The 17,832-nt window shown below is 44.7% G+C and overlaps 1 protein-coding gene across 4 annotated transcripts in view; it reads left to right on the top strand.

Moving 5' to 3' along the window:
* The window catches only part of ME3 (malic enzyme 3), a 148,900-nt gene that overhangs the window by 87,419 nt on the left and 43,649 nt on the right, over window positions 1–17,832 (top strand). For all 4 annotated transcript variants that reach the window (XM_071801995.1, XM_065832735.2, XM_065832727.2 and 1 more), the window contains exons 4-6: window positions 5,913–5,988; window positions 11,719–11,880; window positions 14,851–14,954. In XM_071801995.1, the coding sequence (XP_071658096.1) occupies window positions 5,913–5,988; window positions 11,719–11,880; window positions 14,851–14,954 (342 nt within the window). The remainder of the gene's footprint in view (window positions 1–5,912; window positions 5,989–11,718; window positions 11,881–14,850; window positions 14,955–17,832) is intronic.

Genomic DNA, 17,832 nt, shown 5'->3' with positions numbered 1-17,832 from the left:
TGGAGTATCAGAGACCTCAGCTGCCCTGTTCATCTGCTTCCCATCATCAGTCCCTCTTCTCAGGAACAATTCTATAAGGCAGAGACTGGTAGGCAGTAAAGAAAACATCTCTTTCTTTTCTGAGATCTAATAAACAAGACTGATGGACTGATTGCTGTGCAGAAGGCACATAGAACTTGCAGTTGAGTTTTGCTGTGTTCTTCGTGCTACACACCAAGCCCTGGACCAGCCTGAGCATTGCAGTATCTGTAAATATTGGATAATGCTGTTCAAATACATACCTCCCCTATAAAGCAAGTGTCTTTTTCTTCAGAGAGTAGTTCCCTTTAGAGGAGTGAAGGTGGAAAATAAGGATGAAGCTGCATTGGTTGAGTGGGGGTTCTTATGTTTTTCAACTCCTGTCAACTTAAAAGCTTTTGAGATGCTTCTAGTGGTTTCTCTTTTCCTCCGAAGGGACATAAATGTACAAATATGGTCCTATCTCAGCTAGTAAGGAAAATTCACATGAAACCAAGAGTAGAGTCCTTTTGCTTCATGCCAGTATACAAGTCAGTGATTCAGCGTATCATCTGTTCGGCTCTTGTGTGGCTTTTGACCAGGATGGTAAATTCAGTGGATATAATTGCTGCCTGTTATTCAGATATGATAAGTGTAAAGAGACCATTAATTGTATAGACATAAATAGGCAACTGAAGTCCTAGGGGTGATACCCAAAACCACAGCACAGGACAAGACCTCAAGAGGAGAACAACACTGGCCAAAGAGGTTTTACATGGAGCTGGATAAAGCAAAGGCATTGATTGCATTGGATTTCTGAGGGATTACATGTCAGAGACAGCAGCAGCCTACAAAAGTGGGGCAAGGAAACAGTAGGAGGGTTGCAAACCCAGCCACAGCAGCACTGGTAACTGCTGTTAGGGAGAGAGACTTCAGGGCAGAAGGCAAGTGAGGAGAGATTTGGAGCTGTGAGGAAAGAAGTTGCATAATCTTTTTCACTCCCCTCTGAGTTTTGGGAAATGAAGCACATTATGTGTAAATAAACAATAGTGCTTTAGAGATAGCACTCCTGGCTCCGTCGTGCAATGTTTCTTCTAAGGGGAAACAGCTCACAAGACAGCATTGATAATCACAAAGATCAGAAAGGGGAACGCTGCCTTTTTGAAGAAGTAACTGCTTATTGAATGAAAGCATTAAAGCATATTTTTGTTTCCTAATGCCTGAGGCATGTTAAAACTTGTTCCTTCCCAAATATCTAAAAGAAAAGAATGCTGTTCCAAAAAGCCATCACCAGTGTCTGGCACTGCTTCGTCTGGGCACCACATGTGTCCTGTCTCCCTTGTGCTTGAACTCTTTCTAAAATAAGCCTTGTGATTCTGAGATTGTCTTCACTGTGGATCTCTCAAAATGCCATCGGGATTGCCGAGATCTGACCAGTGCGAGCACCGCAGCAGGATCCTTCCCATAGCTCACATGGTAAGCTGTGTAGCTTTGTAATTCCTGGAGCACGTCCATGAACCCAGCCAGAACAAAATCAGAAAGGAAAAGAGAAAATATCCCTGGCTTAGGGATGAGAAAAGGTCTTGTGTGGTGTAGGTGAACATATCCAACCCCTTTGGCAGATTCTGCAGTTCTGATCTGCGGTCTCCTGGATCCTGCTGTCCAGTCCAGGCAGCTTGACTTGATTTGCTGAAACCCAGATACAAATACTTTCTCCGTGACAAATTAAGAAGCTGTAACTCTCCTCGAAGTTCCCTGGAACCTTACAGACATGCTCAGTGGCACAATAAAATCTAGTCTGACTTCCACCTTAACTAAAGGCAGCTGTAGTGAAACCTGTGATGTTAATGGACTGAATAAGAGACTGGAGCTCTGAAACCCTAATGAATGCAGGCTGGAGCGCTCCCCTTTCTGAATTACCCCCACAAAGGTAACAGCTCTCAGGAGGTTACTGTTTAGCCAGAAATGGTGGTACCGTGTGGATGTTCTGGCTCAACTTTGCTGGGGCAGTTAATTTTTAGTAAGCTCTATTTCTTTTATTTTTACCCCCATGCACGTGTGTTTGGCTTCCAGCCAGCTGTGTGCATAGCTGCTTCTCTGTGTATAAAGATATACAATGACTAGACACATGTAGAATGGCAGGATCCTGAGCACAGATAAGTCTTCTGGTCTGGAAAACCGAGATGCGCGTTTGCCCACGCAGTGCCTGTGTTATGTGACTTGATCAAAATGACGTATCTTTTTAGCAATTTATTTTAATTGAATCATTTTTATTGAGTCCCAAGGGGACTAAAGTAATAATTGTCTTTTGTTTCTCTGAAGCAATCTCTCAAATGTAATCCAGGAGAGATGAAGAAGGCATAATGCTAAAGTTGCTTCGGTTGCATTCGGTCTTCAGCGTGCTTAGGCTGCATCTTTTCCTCAGAAGAATCAAGTTAGTTCATTTTATTGCCACGTGGATGTTTCTTATTCATTACTGGTCCACATAGACCAACCGGTTCCCCTCAGCATCCAGAGCTCTCCCTTACTATCCTCAAAGGCACAAACAAGCATTGCTCCTCTTACCTCTCCTGTGAGTTGTGTACCCTTCAGTCAACAGCAAACCTTTTGCTGAGTTCAGTTTGCAGAACCTGTCTGTTCCTACTGCCTGCCTTGCAGAAGGGATTTTAGGAAAGATTAACCCTCTGCCAACTTCAGGCATCTTATTTCAACAGGTAAGTTGGCCAGCTGATCTCTGTGGGTAACCACTGTTGTCAGGAAGGAGAGCACAGATCTCCTGGGGACCATTCAAAATGAGGACTTAGCTGTGGCCCCTGACAAGTGTCTGTTTCCCTTTGCATCTTCTTAAAAACACAGTGAACTCCTTGGACTGACTGAGTTCGACATTTTATACTCATTTTATACTCATCTGCAAAGGCACTTCGAGCTCACCATGACCAGGGTCCTCTTCTGGCTGCTTGAACACCTAACGGAGTCCACAGGGACTGGATGAGGTTCAGGACCATACTCCAGCTGGGTGCCTAAAGGCTTTGGAAACTTGTGTGTTTTATTGAAACTGAGCCCTTGGCTCTCCAGCTCATCATGAGGGGAATACGAGGCTTGTTTAGATGTGTGCCCACTTCCCCATGTGGCTGTGTTGATGAAGGAGGTCACTTTCCCCAGATGGATCACCAGTTCTGCTCTGGATGGTTTCCTTTCCGAAGTTGGAGTGCCATTAGTGTGTTAATTGTTAGTCTAAATTAAGCCATCTGATTTTGCCTGGAGTAAAGTAAGAAGCAATGTTTCACCTGAATTGCTCCATATATGTGACAGCAGAGATAAGCAGCTGGGACTGGGGATCTGGTCCGTGGTGTGGCCTGAAGGGAGAGTGAATGTGTGTCTTAGCTGTTCTGTTTTCAGAAAAGGATCCATGGGAGCCAGCATACTCGATGGGAGTGCCTGCTTTACATCAAATAAACATAATATTAAGGAAGGGAATGCAAATTCTGAGAGGGGTGCCTCTCTGTGCTTGATTCTCAGTCACCAACCTGGCTATCTAAGCCAAACCATTCCTTCCTCAGGCGAACCATACCATGGTCTCCAGGGAGACTTTTCAGTACTTGTAACAGGCCTATAAGAAAGATGGGGACAGACATTTTAGAAAGGCCCATTACGACAGGACAAGAGATGATGGTTTTAAACCAAAGGAGGGGAGATTCAGGCCAGACATGAGGAAGAGATTTTTTATGCTTGAGGGTGGTGAGGGTTGCCCAGAGAGGTGGTGGATGCCCCATTCCTGGAGACATCCCAGGCCAGGCTGGATGGGGCTCTGAGCAACCTGATCTGGGTGAAGATGTCCCTGCTCATGGCAGGGGTGGCACTGGATGAGCTTTGAAGGTCCCTTCCAGCCCAAAGTATTCTGTGATTCTATGGTGACAGCCATGAGAGCCCTTCTCTGAAGCCACACAGTGAGAGCAGTCATCAGATTTTGGAAGACCCAGGCTGAAGTCTCCCTTGTACCAGATCCAGAGCAGGGATTGGAAACCATCCCACTGCCCTCCTGAGACAACGGTTGGAGTCAGGAGCTCTTTGGAGCCGGTGGGCATCTGTCCTCTTCCCTTTGTATGAAACAGCGATTCACTGAGCTGTGGGACCAGTGGTGGGTAGACAGCTGGGGTTCAGCTCCTGCTGTGAGCACTGGGTGTCTTTCAGAGCTTCAGTGGCTGATGGACTCTCCTCAGCACTGCAGAGATGGGAATACAGGCGGCACGCAAATAGACACTTAAGTAATAGGTGTCTATTATGTATGGGGAATGCTATGTTAAAACAATAGCATTCTTTTTAAAAGCATGTCATAACTTGAAATGTTTTCAGTGATGTTCCTAATTTGTGCTTTTAATTCCTGGATAATCACTCTCCTCTAAACTTAGATGGCAGCAGTACAGTACCCCTTTTTTATGAAGATTACCATCTGTGAATACTGCCTTTGAGATAGGCCATGTGTATGCCATTAGTTTGTTGACTACTGGGCACAGTTTTAAAGAATTATGCTGAAGAAATGAACCATTACTTTCCTTTTTTTTTTTTTTTCCTTTTCTGATCTTTCTGTGTGATTGTGATTTGATCAGTGTTGAAGTCAGCACTTTTATTTTTCTTCTTTTCAAAGTAAAGGGCTTATTTGTTAGGATTCCCACAGTTAACTGTGGGAAGATATCTGTTCCCCTAGAAGAATCTTGTGAGAGAGTCCTTGCTGTAGAGAGTAGCCCAATTATGTTTGATTATTCATCACTCATATGGACTTAAAATGGAAGTTGCTTTCAATCTCCTCTACAAATGAGACATAAGCAATTTACCATGAGACACATAGGGAGGAGATCGTTTCTTTGAGGTTAGCACAGCCTAAAAGGAGCTTCAAAAAGTCCTAAAGTGTCTGAGCAGAGATCTGCCAAAGTGAATAATACTATAATAATACTATGAGAATTGGGAGAATCCCTGCTAAGGACACTATTTTTGGTAATAAAAGCAAAGGTGAGAAAAATAAGCCACACATCTAAAGCATGTTTCAAGAATGTTGTCTTCCAATTCCTAATTTTATTAAAAAGAAGGCATTTAGCTTTCAACAATGAATACCTCCGTGTTGAGAAGTGATTAACCTTAGTGCAGCCAGGTGTGCAATTATCCATGTGAGTATTTAAAGTGAGGATTCATCCAAACATTTAATTTTCTGTTTCACACCTCATAATTTTTGGTGGTTTTCGTTTGGTGAACACAAGCGTCAAAAACTAGGGTCAGATATTCAGGAAAATAAATGGTATTGCAGGGACATGTTTGACTTAATAGTTGGACTCCATGATCTTGAGGGTCTTTTCCAACCAAAAAGATTCTATGACTTGGTCAAAGCAAATGCCATGGCAAATATTGATCCAGCTGGAGCTCCGTCGACTGGAGAGGGCACCCAGAATCTCCTGCTCTGCAGTATCCATCCCCATCGTTGACATCAGTAGCTGGATGAGAAGGATTGTGCTTTCACTGTTTGAACTGCCAGCAATAAGCTCCCTGGGAAAGAATGTGTAACAAGGCTTGAGGTAAAATCATCAGCCTCCCCCCTGCGCTTATCAGAATTATTTTAACCGGAAAGCTCTCCTGCACTGAGGCAGAGTTTACTCCCTGAAGCAAAGATGTTTCACAAGGGTGAAATGTGCAACACCAGTGGCTGTTGAATGAAGTTGCCATTAACGATCTTGAGCCTTGGGGTTTTGAAATGAGAACTAAAGTTGTTATTAGCAGTCCCTTGAGGTCTCATTTCCATGCCAGTGAATAGCCTGGTTTTGTGCTCAGTAGCTCATTTCCCGGCATTTTCAAGTTTCACCTGTTTTATTTTATCTTGGAGTTATTAATTTTATGACAAGGCTTCTTATTCTTGTTTCCTTTCTTAGGGGGTTGTTTATTACCATCCATGACAAAGGCCATATTGCAACAATACTAGACTCTTGGCCTGAAGAAAATGTTAAGGTATGTGGCACGTCTTCTGGGAAATTACAGGGAGCTGGGTGGAAAATGGGATATTGAATGGAACTGCTTGGCATTATTTACAGAATTGCCTGTTTAAAAGTACAAGCTGAGAAATATTCCCTTCCTCGAAGGGTTTCCAGGCTGGTGGTTGGACTTCAGAGACTCTGTCATGTGCACGTGTGGTCAAGAACATCGTTATTAAAGGTAGCAGGACCTTGGGCAATAAAAAGAGTGTGCATGATAATAGATTTTATCATATCATATAGAATCATATCATAGAATGGTTTGGGTTGGAAGGGACCTTAAAGATATCTAGTTCCAACCTCATGCCATGGGCAGGGACACCTTCCACTAGACCAGGTTGCTCAAAGCGCCATCTGACCTGGCCTTGAACACTTCCAGGGACTGGGCATCCACAGCTTCTCTGGGCAGCCTGTTCCAACGCCTCACCACCCTCATGGGGAGGAATTTCTTATATCTAATCTAAATCTCCTCTCTTTCAGTTTGAAGCCATTACCCCTTGTTCTGTCAGTACATGCCCTTGTAAAAAGTCCCTCTCCAGCTTTCTTGTAGGTCCCTGGAAGGGGAAAAGATGCTACAAGGTCAATTTGTACAGAATAGCAGTCTTAGCAAAGAAGTAATGTCCATGTGTTGAAGAATTCCATGGCTAACTCTCAACTTGTTAGATGTACCAAAGCTCTTTAAGAGATCTCTGTAACCAACTTGCATGTAGGACTCCTTCCCAAATTGAGTCATGCAGCATCCAGAACACTGCAAATAATGTTTGATATCCAGCAGCTGAAAATATTACTGTCACCCCACCCAAAAAAGTGATCTTGTGAAGTGTTTTTCCTTAGAGCTCGGGGCTGGGCAAGTCCCTGGCATGAAATGAAGTCAACAATTAAGACAGGTCTTGCCAGTCACCTGCTTCCATCACTCTGAAAGTACATGGTGCCTGGGAATTTCCCTGGCTATTGACAGAGCTCCGGTCCCCTATCAGTCAGCTGTTTCTTCCAGGAGCAAAGGTTTGGCAGCTGAGAGAATCTTGCAAGCATTTTCCATTTCTAAAGAAAAAAAAAAAACAAACTAAAAGGTCATTTAACATGTTTCCAGAAAAAAAGTAAGCATATTCCTCTAACCGTATCTTTGGAACCATAGAGAACAGATGCAAACTACATATTTTGTCCTTGGTCTGTCAAAAGATCTCAGTATTTCCATTTGTTTCTGACTCAGGACTAATGAGCTGAACTCATTACAGCTAAGAGATATGTTTTTGCAGATGGGGAAGCTGGCACAGGAAGATTAGAGACTGTTGTTGAAAAAATACCCTCTGGCACCCAAAACAGACCATAGAAAGCACAGTGGCCCATGGAAGAGATTCAGACTCTCTGCTTTCCAGGTTTGCCAGACTACAAAGGCAGCTCATTTCATCAGTATCACAGGGTTCCCCGTGTGTTTGTACACAGACTTTTCCGTGCCTGAACCTGGTAGGCACTGGAACACCTGAGATTTTGAGATCAGTAGGGATGCGCCTGGGCTGCACCTTAGTCCCCGGAGGAACCCAGTGGTTTGAAAAGGCTGAATGCCAACACCAGTAAGTTTCATTAAAGACAGGGAAGAAATACTTGGACAGACGATCCCACCTTTTGCTTTGTGGCTCCTCAGAGCTTCGTGGCAACAGCATTTACTGTGGAAATGGGAAATCTGAGTTGTAGGCCTGGGTCACCTGCCTGGAAGGGCTGGAATGGTGCTCTAAGCTTAACAAAGCCTCAGCCAAGCTCTGATGTGTCCCATCTCCACCCCTACTGTTGAAGATGGGCTGCTCTGGAAGAATCAGAGTGCCAGAAGCAGAATAAGCAAAAAACACCGTTTCTGAGCATCCTCATATGGGAGGGTGTTTTTTTATGTCTCTTCCAGGGTGGCTAATGAATCCTGCCATGAAGAAACATTGGCTAAAAGGCTTTTAGCCCTCATCAGTGCCTCCCCTTGCTAATTTTCTCTCTGGTTCCTTCATCTTGTACTCTTTTCTGCATGGTGGCCCAACTAGAGCAGGGGGAATGCAGAGGGTCATACAGGCCGGTGTTGTGGACAGGTGTCATCCTGGCAGTTGTCAGTCCAAACCACCTCAAAGTGAGGATAATCGAGAAACCTTATCTCCTATTCCAAGACGAGTGTGCTGCCATGCTAGCTACTGCACTGGCCTTCTGTCTGTCCTTCCTTCCCTCCCTCTGTCTGTCCTTCCTTCCTTCCCTCTGTCTGTCCTTCCCTTCTATAGGATGCTCACCCTAGAAGTGGGATTCCCTGTGGGAATCACTCCTATAAAAGGCCATCCAATGTCACGGGGAACTTGAGGCAGAATACAAATTCATCCTGCGAAGACTGACCTTGTGCAATCAGTACTGAGAAGCAGGAATGCCAGCAGTGGCTCTGGCCTCTCTGCATTGGCCCAGCAGCTTAGAGATCAGCGTAGTGCTCTGGATTGCTCTGCTGGGCCAGGTGCCTCCTGCTTAGTCACTTGGTTTGTTCAGCCTGGAGATGAGGAGACTGAGGGGAGAGCTCATGGCGGCTACAGCTTCATCACAAGGGGAGGAGGAGGGGCAGGGCTGAGCTCTTCTCTCTGGTGACCAGTGACAGAACCCGAGGGAATGGCAGGAAGATGTGCCAGGGGAGGTTCGGGTTGGACATGAGGAAAAGGTTCTTCACCCAGAGGGTGCTGGACACTGGAACAGGCTCCCCAGGGAGGTGTCACGGCCCCAAGCCTGACAGTGTTCAAGAAGAGACTGGACAATGTCCTCAGACACACGGTGTGAACTGTGGGGTTGTCCTGTGCAGGGACAGGAGCTGGACTCCATGGTCCTTCCAACTTTATGGATCCTTCATGGGTCCCTTCCAGCTCAGGACATTCTATGATTTTGTGGTTAGGCTCTGGAAAACTGGGCTACCCACATACAGCTCATGGTCCAGAGTCATGTCAGTGAACATCAGCTGCCTCAAGCCCCAGTGCTTCATCTCAGCTGGTGAGTTCTTGTGCAGTGATCAATGAAGAGGCAGAGGAGCATCTTTGAAGAGAAATAGCCCTTTGATCCCTTCCCAAAAGAGATGCTGGAGGGAGGAGATGCACTCTGGAGGTTTCTGCCTTTTCCCCGTCAGCTATCGAAGGAGCTTAGAAACCAGTTAGATGATTTACTTAAACTGCACTCCTAACTTCCAGCCAAAGGCTTGACTGGAGTCATTAAGAAAATGTGTGGCACAGCTGGAAGTAGAAAACAGGTTCCTAATTGTTAAACCAGTGATTCCAGTTAGAAGGGTCTGTCCTGCTCAGCCAGAGGTTGATGTCCTGTTTGTTGAGTTCTGATCACATGAACAGGAGCAGTTAAAAATATTACTTTAATAGGATTGTATATCAGGTTCTCACTGAAGATTTGTGCTTTTTTGTGTTGTTGCTTTTACATCCAAAGAGCCACAAACAAATGTGAATCCAGTTTCCCCTCTCTGATACAATTCATGTCTCCCATGCTGTGTTTTCTGCTCTCCTGTATTTTTCAGTAGTACCTTGAGGAGCTTCCGTACCTACAGAGTGCAGCAAATCTAAGACTAAAGAAATTAAATATTTGCTGCACAGTTAGGATTTTGACTCTTTTTCACATACTTTACACCAGTTTCAGGATAAACCTGAAGCAGTGGATGTGCTCAGTGCTTTCCCCGTCCCCATTACTGCATCCCCTGGGTGTGGTGAAGAAGTGAGCGCACACCCAGAAACAGATGGAGCCCACCCAAAAAGAGACTTTCCCATCAGTAATGCTTCACATTGACTCAGAAGCAAAAAAAATATATGGGAAAATGTTTGAAAATGGATGTGGATAAGTGTATCACTGCCACGATTGGGAACGCCTTGTGTCAGGGCTTGTTCAATCTCTAGCCTACTACTAGTGGGACTACTAGTGTGTAGTCCTTTTAGTTTTAATCGGTTTTTCGTTGTAGGTTCACTTTTAGGGATTCTGACTCCTAATGACAGGAAACCGACAACAGCACGAAACCAAATATTCTACATAGAGCAGGAGCATTTCAAAATAACCCCTATCACATATAGGTTGTCACTATTACTATATGCATTATGATTCTGAAATGTATCACGCCTGAAACTACCACAGTTTGGGGTTTTTTCTGCTGGAGGGTAAAATAGATGTAAACGGCAGAATAAATGTGTGTGTTCTCTGTATCTGTAGTTTCTCCTCAGGCTGATTCCTGAACAATGTAATGTAATTCTGTTCTGCCATTACAAACAGTGGTTTAGGTTGAAAGAGAAAATAGCCCTGGGATGTGCATATAGTTTATATTGAATAAGAAAGGACGTTGAAACAGATGAGTACATGTCTTCCTGAAATAGGAAAGTGCAGCAAGAGTTTATTCCATTCCTAAACAACTAAATGCTTCTCCACCACAGCAATAAACCAGTGCATCTTTATTATATGCCTCCCCCAAGGAAGTACACCTATTGAGATAGATAACTTCTAATCCCTCATTCTTGTATATCTCACTGAAGCACACGTATGTGCATGTCCTTAGTTTAGCCTTAACTTCGCAGATCAGCAAATAAAGAACTTCTCTGCAGTCTTCTCCTTTGAAATCCAAGCTAGACTGAATACGAGTCCCCCGCAGCCATTTGATGTGAGCGCTCAACTCTCTGAAGTGCTGGGACAGTGCTGAAAGTTGAAGTTCATTCTTGTATTTACAGCTTTTCTCCCAGAGTGGGATTGGACTCCAGTATCTTCCTGTTCTTACTGGGTTTCAGAACTGCCCCAAAGAGTTCCTGACCTTGGGGACAAAGTGGACAAAGAGAGTAATTAACCTAAAATTGTGAGGCTCAGTCAGATCTGCTTGGTCATTTGCCTCCTGAGGTCTTGATGTACAGCATGGGTTGAACAGCTCAACTTCAGGCTTCTAATTTGGACAACATTATGCAATAGGGATTTTGGTGAGGTAGCACACTACAGTATTGCTGAAATGCCAAAGGCCAGTTGTACAAAGGGTTAAATGCCAATTGTTGAACTCCCAACTCTGAGGGGAAGAAAGGTCTAATATGAAATACACAGAGTGGGAGCCCCTCCACAGTCCGTGCTGCTGCTGTGCTGATGGTTCTGGCCTTGCAGCCAGGGGGACCAGAGGGAGAGGAACCCAGTTATAATGAGTTTTGTTTTGATTATCTGATGTTGGCTACTCCACAGCAACTCTACAACAGTGTGAAGACATGAGCTTGTTATACTTGGAATCACAGAATCATAGAATCATTTAGGTCGGAAAAGACCCTTAAGATCATTGAATCCAACTGTACTTCCACAGATACGGTTCGTAAGCACAAGCACTTCTGTACAGAGCTCTTTTTCCTCAAAAGGAGAGGAAAAATCAAGGCCAGATCTCTTTTGTGCAGCTCTGGTTGTACAGCTGAGGATGCACAAAGAGCCATGTTGGTTGGGTTCTACTACAAGTGAATTGAGGTGTTGGCAAGCAGAGCTGCTCCTGTCGCACACTGTGAGCAGCTACCTGTCATTCACATTATCTCTACCCCCGAAAATGAACAGCCCTCTGTCACTAGCAGCTAATTAACATGGTAGGTAGAAGGAGAAAATATCCATTGCATGATGCAGAATGGTGTCAATGGGAGACAGCAGAGCTGGTTTTGCTTCTAGAGCCTTGGTAACCCCACATGACAGTCTCTTTTGATCCTTCCAGGCTATCGTGGTGACAGATGGAGAGAGGATTCTCGGCTTAGGAGATCTGGGAAGCTACGGCATGGGTATCCCTGTGGGGAAGCTTGCTTTGTACACAGCTTGTGGTGGAGTTCAGCCACAACACTGTCTCCCCATCCTGCTGGACTTTGGCACAGACAACGAGGTAAGACATCTTTTTGTAAATCTGATGGGGTGGGGGGAGAAAGAATTGAGATTAATGCTTATCTGAGGACAGTTCCCTAAACGTGGAGACAAAGCCAAGATGAGACAATGACTAGACCAGCACTGCAGGGAAACGTCCAGGTTTCATTCCTCTTTGATGCTCAAGAAACTTTTGCTCTTATGGGGAACTTAAATAAACGCCAAGTAGCCTCATGGTCCCCTGGTGAGCAGACTCAGAGCGTTGCCAGTTGGGGCTGAAGGGTCAGCCCCAACTTTCAGCGTGGCAAGGTGGGTTGAAAGGCTTTGTACAGGAAGTCTCAGATTTATTCTTCCTCTGGTAGTTGTGAGAGATCAAGCAGATACTCGTGTCTGTGTAGAGGTGACTGTATTCCAGAAAACGGAGCATCCCTGGTGGGTGGTTTGGGAATGATTAATTTCAGTGTTTTGTCAGATCGCACACTTTCCTGCCCATGACAAGAGGACTCCATCTGTTTGCAGATTTTTGCCTTATGACTCTGACTCGGAAAGGCTGAAGTGCAGCATTTCAGTAATGCCAGAATGGACATCTGTGAGGATGTCTTTTTTAAAATTAATATCCTATAGTTATTTGTGATGGCCCGGGTTGGTCCAGTTTTGTAAAATGTACTTGTGCCTCACTTGACCCCAAGTAAACCAAACATATGTTTCTTGAGAGAAACAGCAAAACTGGGGTACAAGAGCTTTGAGTTTGTGTATGAAGACAGATGAGTGCCAACATTTTCAGACATGCCTGTGCTCAAAAGCTGGGTTTTCTGCACTTCTTTCACTCCACCACGAGTGTCTCACACTGGACACTCAAAAAGAATGAAAGAAAGCAAAATCGGTGGCCACAGATGACATTGGGGATGAGATTCCCAATTACTTCTTTGGTTTCTGGTCCTGAGATTGTTTTATCGCTTTAGCACAGAGGCCTGTTACGGACTGAAGGAATATGGGGTGTGCTCATCTCAGCTTGATCCACGGTCTTTCCTGCACAGTGGGAGCTCTGAGTTTGGACCCTCTGAGACTAATGCAGGAATTAAGTCTCTGTCTCTCACTTCTTGGAGTTTCCAGTCAGGAGAGCATCGCACTTGGCTTTGGCTCCTTCATCTCTTCCTTCTCCTCCATGCCGGTCTGCACACCACTGAGTGCTGGTGTGCCCCAAACCCCCCAGCTGGAACTTCTCTCCAGAGGGACCTGGGTCTAAATGCTGGGCTTCTGACCATGCGTGACCATCCATTTCTATCTCAGCATCCAGAGAGGACACTAAAATCCAAAGTGGCACCAGTGACTTCTGTGCATCTCCAGGGGTCAGATAATATCAGAAAAAGGACTCCCTGATTCAGACTTGGGCACCTCTGTTCTATACAAGGTCAGGTCTAATTTAGTGTCCAGGAACTTCTCCATGGAGGCAATTTCCACAGCTGGGTTTAAGACATAAAAATTGCTGTTTTCCAGCAATATAAACAATGTATTTCCTCACAACATAAATAATTTGTGTGTTGATGTAATGGCTTTCTTATGTGCGTAAACCCAGCTTAACCCAACCGTAAGCACATCCTAGGAGGATCCCACCCCACAAGTAACCTCATTTATCAGCAGAAATGAGACACCTCCTTTAGGCATTCAACCCCATTCACCTCTGCCTGTCAATAAATGGTGAGCTTAGGGTGACTTGCTAAAACAGGCATCTCAGGTAGAATGGAGTAAATACAGCATATCTTTCATATATATATATGCTATATGTATATAAATACATTGTATTTTTAGCAAAAATTCCCAGCTTGTCTTTCTGACAGTCCATTATACTTTACTCTTTCAGCAAACTGGGGTTTTTTCAGAGCTTGGCATTTCTCAGTTTGCCTGTGGGAGAATTTTAAACTCTGGGAACCAGCCCCAGAGCACACGGAGCTATAGGAGCAATCAGCGAAGTAAAGCAAATAGGTCTGCTCTCTGTTTTGTCGCCCTGAAGAGTTAATGTATCAAACTCAGATGAAAATGTCTTTCATCTTTCCTTCTAAGGGAAAACATCTGTGGCTGTAAAAACAGATCTGATTTTAGCATATCTGCCAATATTTAGGGCCCATATGGCTCCAGGACAATAGGTTTGTGATGGTTTGTCCTCTTCTTATGTGAATGATTCAGTTCCTGAAACGGAAAGAGAAGTGGAGTTGCTTTGCAGTGACTCACGGAGGGCTTGGCCCACCTGTCTTCTGCCACCGTTTGTCCTGTAATTTTCCCCAAAACATGTGCTGTTTCCATGCTGACCAAGTCATTTTTAGGTGGCTTAGGGGCCCTGACTTAACAACTGCTGGACTGGTGGGAGGAATGGCCTGGGTTTTTTTCTTCACAACAGGAACCAGAAAATAAACTAATCTGTTGTAGGAAAATGCCTTGCATTGACATCTGCAGATAACTGGAGGTGAGTGCTTCGCAAGTGCAGTGCTTGGGAACATTTTGGCATCCCATCACTGGTGCTGTTTAACTCGGGGTTGGTAGCTAAAGACCTGCATGACACATCATTTCGGGTTACTTCAGGCGATCTTCATTTCTCAGAGCATTGTTTATGGTCAACAGCTTTCCTGATAACCTTCGGTGCGAAATTAAGAACTGATTGAACAGTAAGTGCTTACCACACAAGGTCAGTTTTATTCACTAGGAGTGAGGCATCTCTACAGGGAACCATGGTGGAGCTGTTCTGGGGATGCAGAGCTCCATTTCCTACATCAGTCAACAAGCATTACATCCCTCTGACTTTATTTACATTAAAAGTTAGTCCATAACTTCTTATGGAAACATTTTCTTCCCAGGAAGAGCTGCGTGAGCTGGCCTTCACTGCATAGTAAGTAAAATTAATATGACCACAGCAGACAAGCTTCTTGGGTAGGCTGCGACATAAATCTCCATCCACTGGTGGAAGAGAAGATGTCAACAGAATTGCTTTGTGTCCTAGGCTCTCCTGAGTGATCCACTCTATATTGGACTGAAACACAAGAGAGTTCGTGGGAAACAGTACGACGAACTGATTGATGAGTTTATGGAGGCAGTTACCAACAAGTAAGTGGGATTATATACATTGCTCCTCTGGGCTGCTTCCATTTAAGAACGTATGTTGCAACTCGTGAAATAAACATTAGTATAATTGATCATCCAAGCGAAGAAAGGTCATTTAAATGCAAGTCTGCTGGGTGGTCTACAAATGACTCTTTGTGCTTGAGCGCTCTGTGTCAAAAATATTTGTCTTCAGAGAACTGAAATTGGACTGACTATTTATAACCATTTCCTGTCCATATAGGCCAGAGGTGTCAAGCGTATGCCCTGTGGGCTGTATCTGGCCTCCATCACGCATTCATGAGCCTCGTTCAGCACAGACAGAATCTAAACTTTGGTTTGTTTACATTTTGTGAAGGAAGTTTCCAGCTTTCACCATTGTGAAGGAAATCGTCTAACTGGCAATGGCACGTTACTCCGCACGGAGTCTGTGTGAGTCTGCAGACGGCCTGTCTGTCGCTTTGTTAAGAACAGGAGCTTCCTTGCTGGCATTGAAGTCTGAGGAGTGAGAAGGCCAGGGTTATAAACACTGTTTTTGTCACTGTAGGGCAGACTGGGTGCGTGTTTCCGTTCTTACTGACTGGCTGGGTTGGCGGGTCTCTGATGTACCAGGGACTTTGATAGGGGATGAGCAGAACCACAAGCTCAGCGCTGTGTGTGCACCTCTGGCACTGCACTGAACTCTTCTTCCTGGTGAAAAGAAAATACATTAAAATATACATGACCATCTGGAGAAGGAAAGTGAGAACAACTGTTAAGGAAAAAAAAATAACATTTGGAAAGCCCCAAGCTCCTAAGAAGCTTTTTCTGCCTTTCCTGAAACAGCAGATAAGTGGCAGAGAGCTACAGTCTGTGCCTGATTAATAGGCTGCTGCCTGTCTGTATGTTGTAGGGTCTGCTGAAGGAGATGTGTTTGATCTTCCCTCTTTCTGTGTCTCCAGCCAGCTCTGTGTGTGTGTTCCTGCAGAAATGGAAGTGGGTGGTACACAGAATCATAGGATCATGGAATAGTTCAGGCTAGAAGGGACCTTCAGAGGTCATCTAGGCCAACCCCCATGTACGGTTCATCTTGTCTCCCCTGAGGCAGGAGGCATCATGTCCAGCATCTAAGGACAACAGCTGATCATCCACTGAGCCGCACATCTTTGGGTGAGGTGTGACAGCCCAGCTGGCTGTGGGTGGAGGTTTGTAGGAAATAGGGGCTGAAACGCTGAGGACCATTCAGTCACAGCTGATGAACCAGGTTTTGAGAGGGATGAGTGCGTCGTGGGGAATTTCAGCATCTGTTGATGTGGTGTCTCTGTGCAACGTTGTGGTGCACCCCGTGTGTGTCCAACGCTGCTGTAGGACAGGAGTCTCTCCTTGGCTCTTCAGCAGCATGGTATAGACGTGTCCCATATGTCAACCCATATGTCCCATATGTCAACCAACCTGCAGTTGCCCACATACTATGCAAAGAAACTCACTGTCAGCCAGTCCAGTAGCCCCTGTATCTGTGAATATGAACCAAATAACACTGTCCTGCCTATTGGATTAGAAATACCTAAGGATGACCACAAAGGAGAGAATTTTGTGTTTGCGGTCTGGTTTGTTCTTCTTTATATTTGATAAGAAAAGCTTGACTGAAATGTCAGATGATGGCAGTGTAGTTTTGCATTAGAAACTTGTGGGTTATATAGTGGGAAAAATTATTGGAAACTAGAAAACCGGTAAATCAAAACTAAGAAATCATAAGAGGCTCTACAAGTAGAAAATATTTAAGGGTTTTCATGGTTGATTTATGGGTTTTTTTGTTTATTTTGATTGTAGTCACTAATTAATCTGTCGTAGAAACTGTTCCACTTCCTTCTGGCCAGGAGACCACAGGGGTATTGCAGTGCTGGTGTTGATGATAGAATGGCAACAGTAGAATGAAAAAGCTGCTGATCGCCTCAGCCATCACAAATTTGGCTCTGAGGTTGATGTTTGTGGTGTTAAATGCAAAACTCATTGCACCCACTACTCCTGCGATGTCAGTGATGGGGCCAGAAAGACAATTTGCCTTTTCTGTTCTTGCTGCTGGAGAGGAAGGATTTGCTCTTATTTTCTTGTGTTTAGGTTACATGAGCTAATCTCCCTATTGAAGGGAGAAGACACTCAGCCACAAAACAATTAACTCTTGTGAGGAGATGATCTCATGTCTAATGCTTTCATCCAAGTAGTGGGAATCAAGTTCCTGGGGCTCCTGTCCAAACTTTTCTATTGCTTGTGGCCGGGATGAATCACTTGAACACAGGAAGCCCCCAAAAAGTTCTCTGCAAAATGAAGCTGGGAAATTCCACTTTGCACTTCTCCATTCACATCTGTAAAGTATGTGGAGATCCTTGAGTGAAAGGAGCTACCCCACATTATCATCCTGACCACCAGCATACTTTAAAGTGCTGTTGGAACGTGATGCTCTGTGAGCTCTGGGTTGCTGAATAATCCTACTACCAGCCTGGATTTGGCAAACTTACATGAAACAGATTCAATTGGTCTCAAATTTCCACTGGAATGACTGGATGCAACCCAGCAGGATCTCTCGCTTCCTTTAGGAAGCAGAAGTTGTTCAGAAAGAACACGCTGCTTTATTGTAGCCTGCGCCCACGTGTGCGGAAACCTGTGAGTGCAATGTGCTGTGATCTGCGGTCTGCTGAGGTTTCTTCTGCAAGTCTATAATGTCACAGGCAAATTTGGTTATTTGGGGAGGAACCTTTTGCGTTGCCACAAATCTCTTGCAATTTGGGAGTTTTCTTTTCATCTGGATGTTCATGCACAAATTCTGCCTGCTTCCTGAGGGTCCTTCAGCTTCTCGTGGAAACCATTCGCCAGTCCCTCTGCAGGAGTCCCTCCCACCCTGTCAAAT

This window comes from Patagioenas fasciata, chromosome 1 (genome assembly GCF_037038585.1).
Source record: "Patagioenas fasciata isolate bPatFas1 chromosome 1, bPatFas1.hap1, whole genome shotgun sequence".
In the NCBI taxonomy this organism is placed as follows: domain Eukaryota; kingdom Metazoa; phylum Chordata; class Aves; order Columbiformes; family Columbidae; genus Patagioenas; species Patagioenas fasciata.
This window is presented reverse-complemented; position numbering and strand designations above follow the sequence as displayed.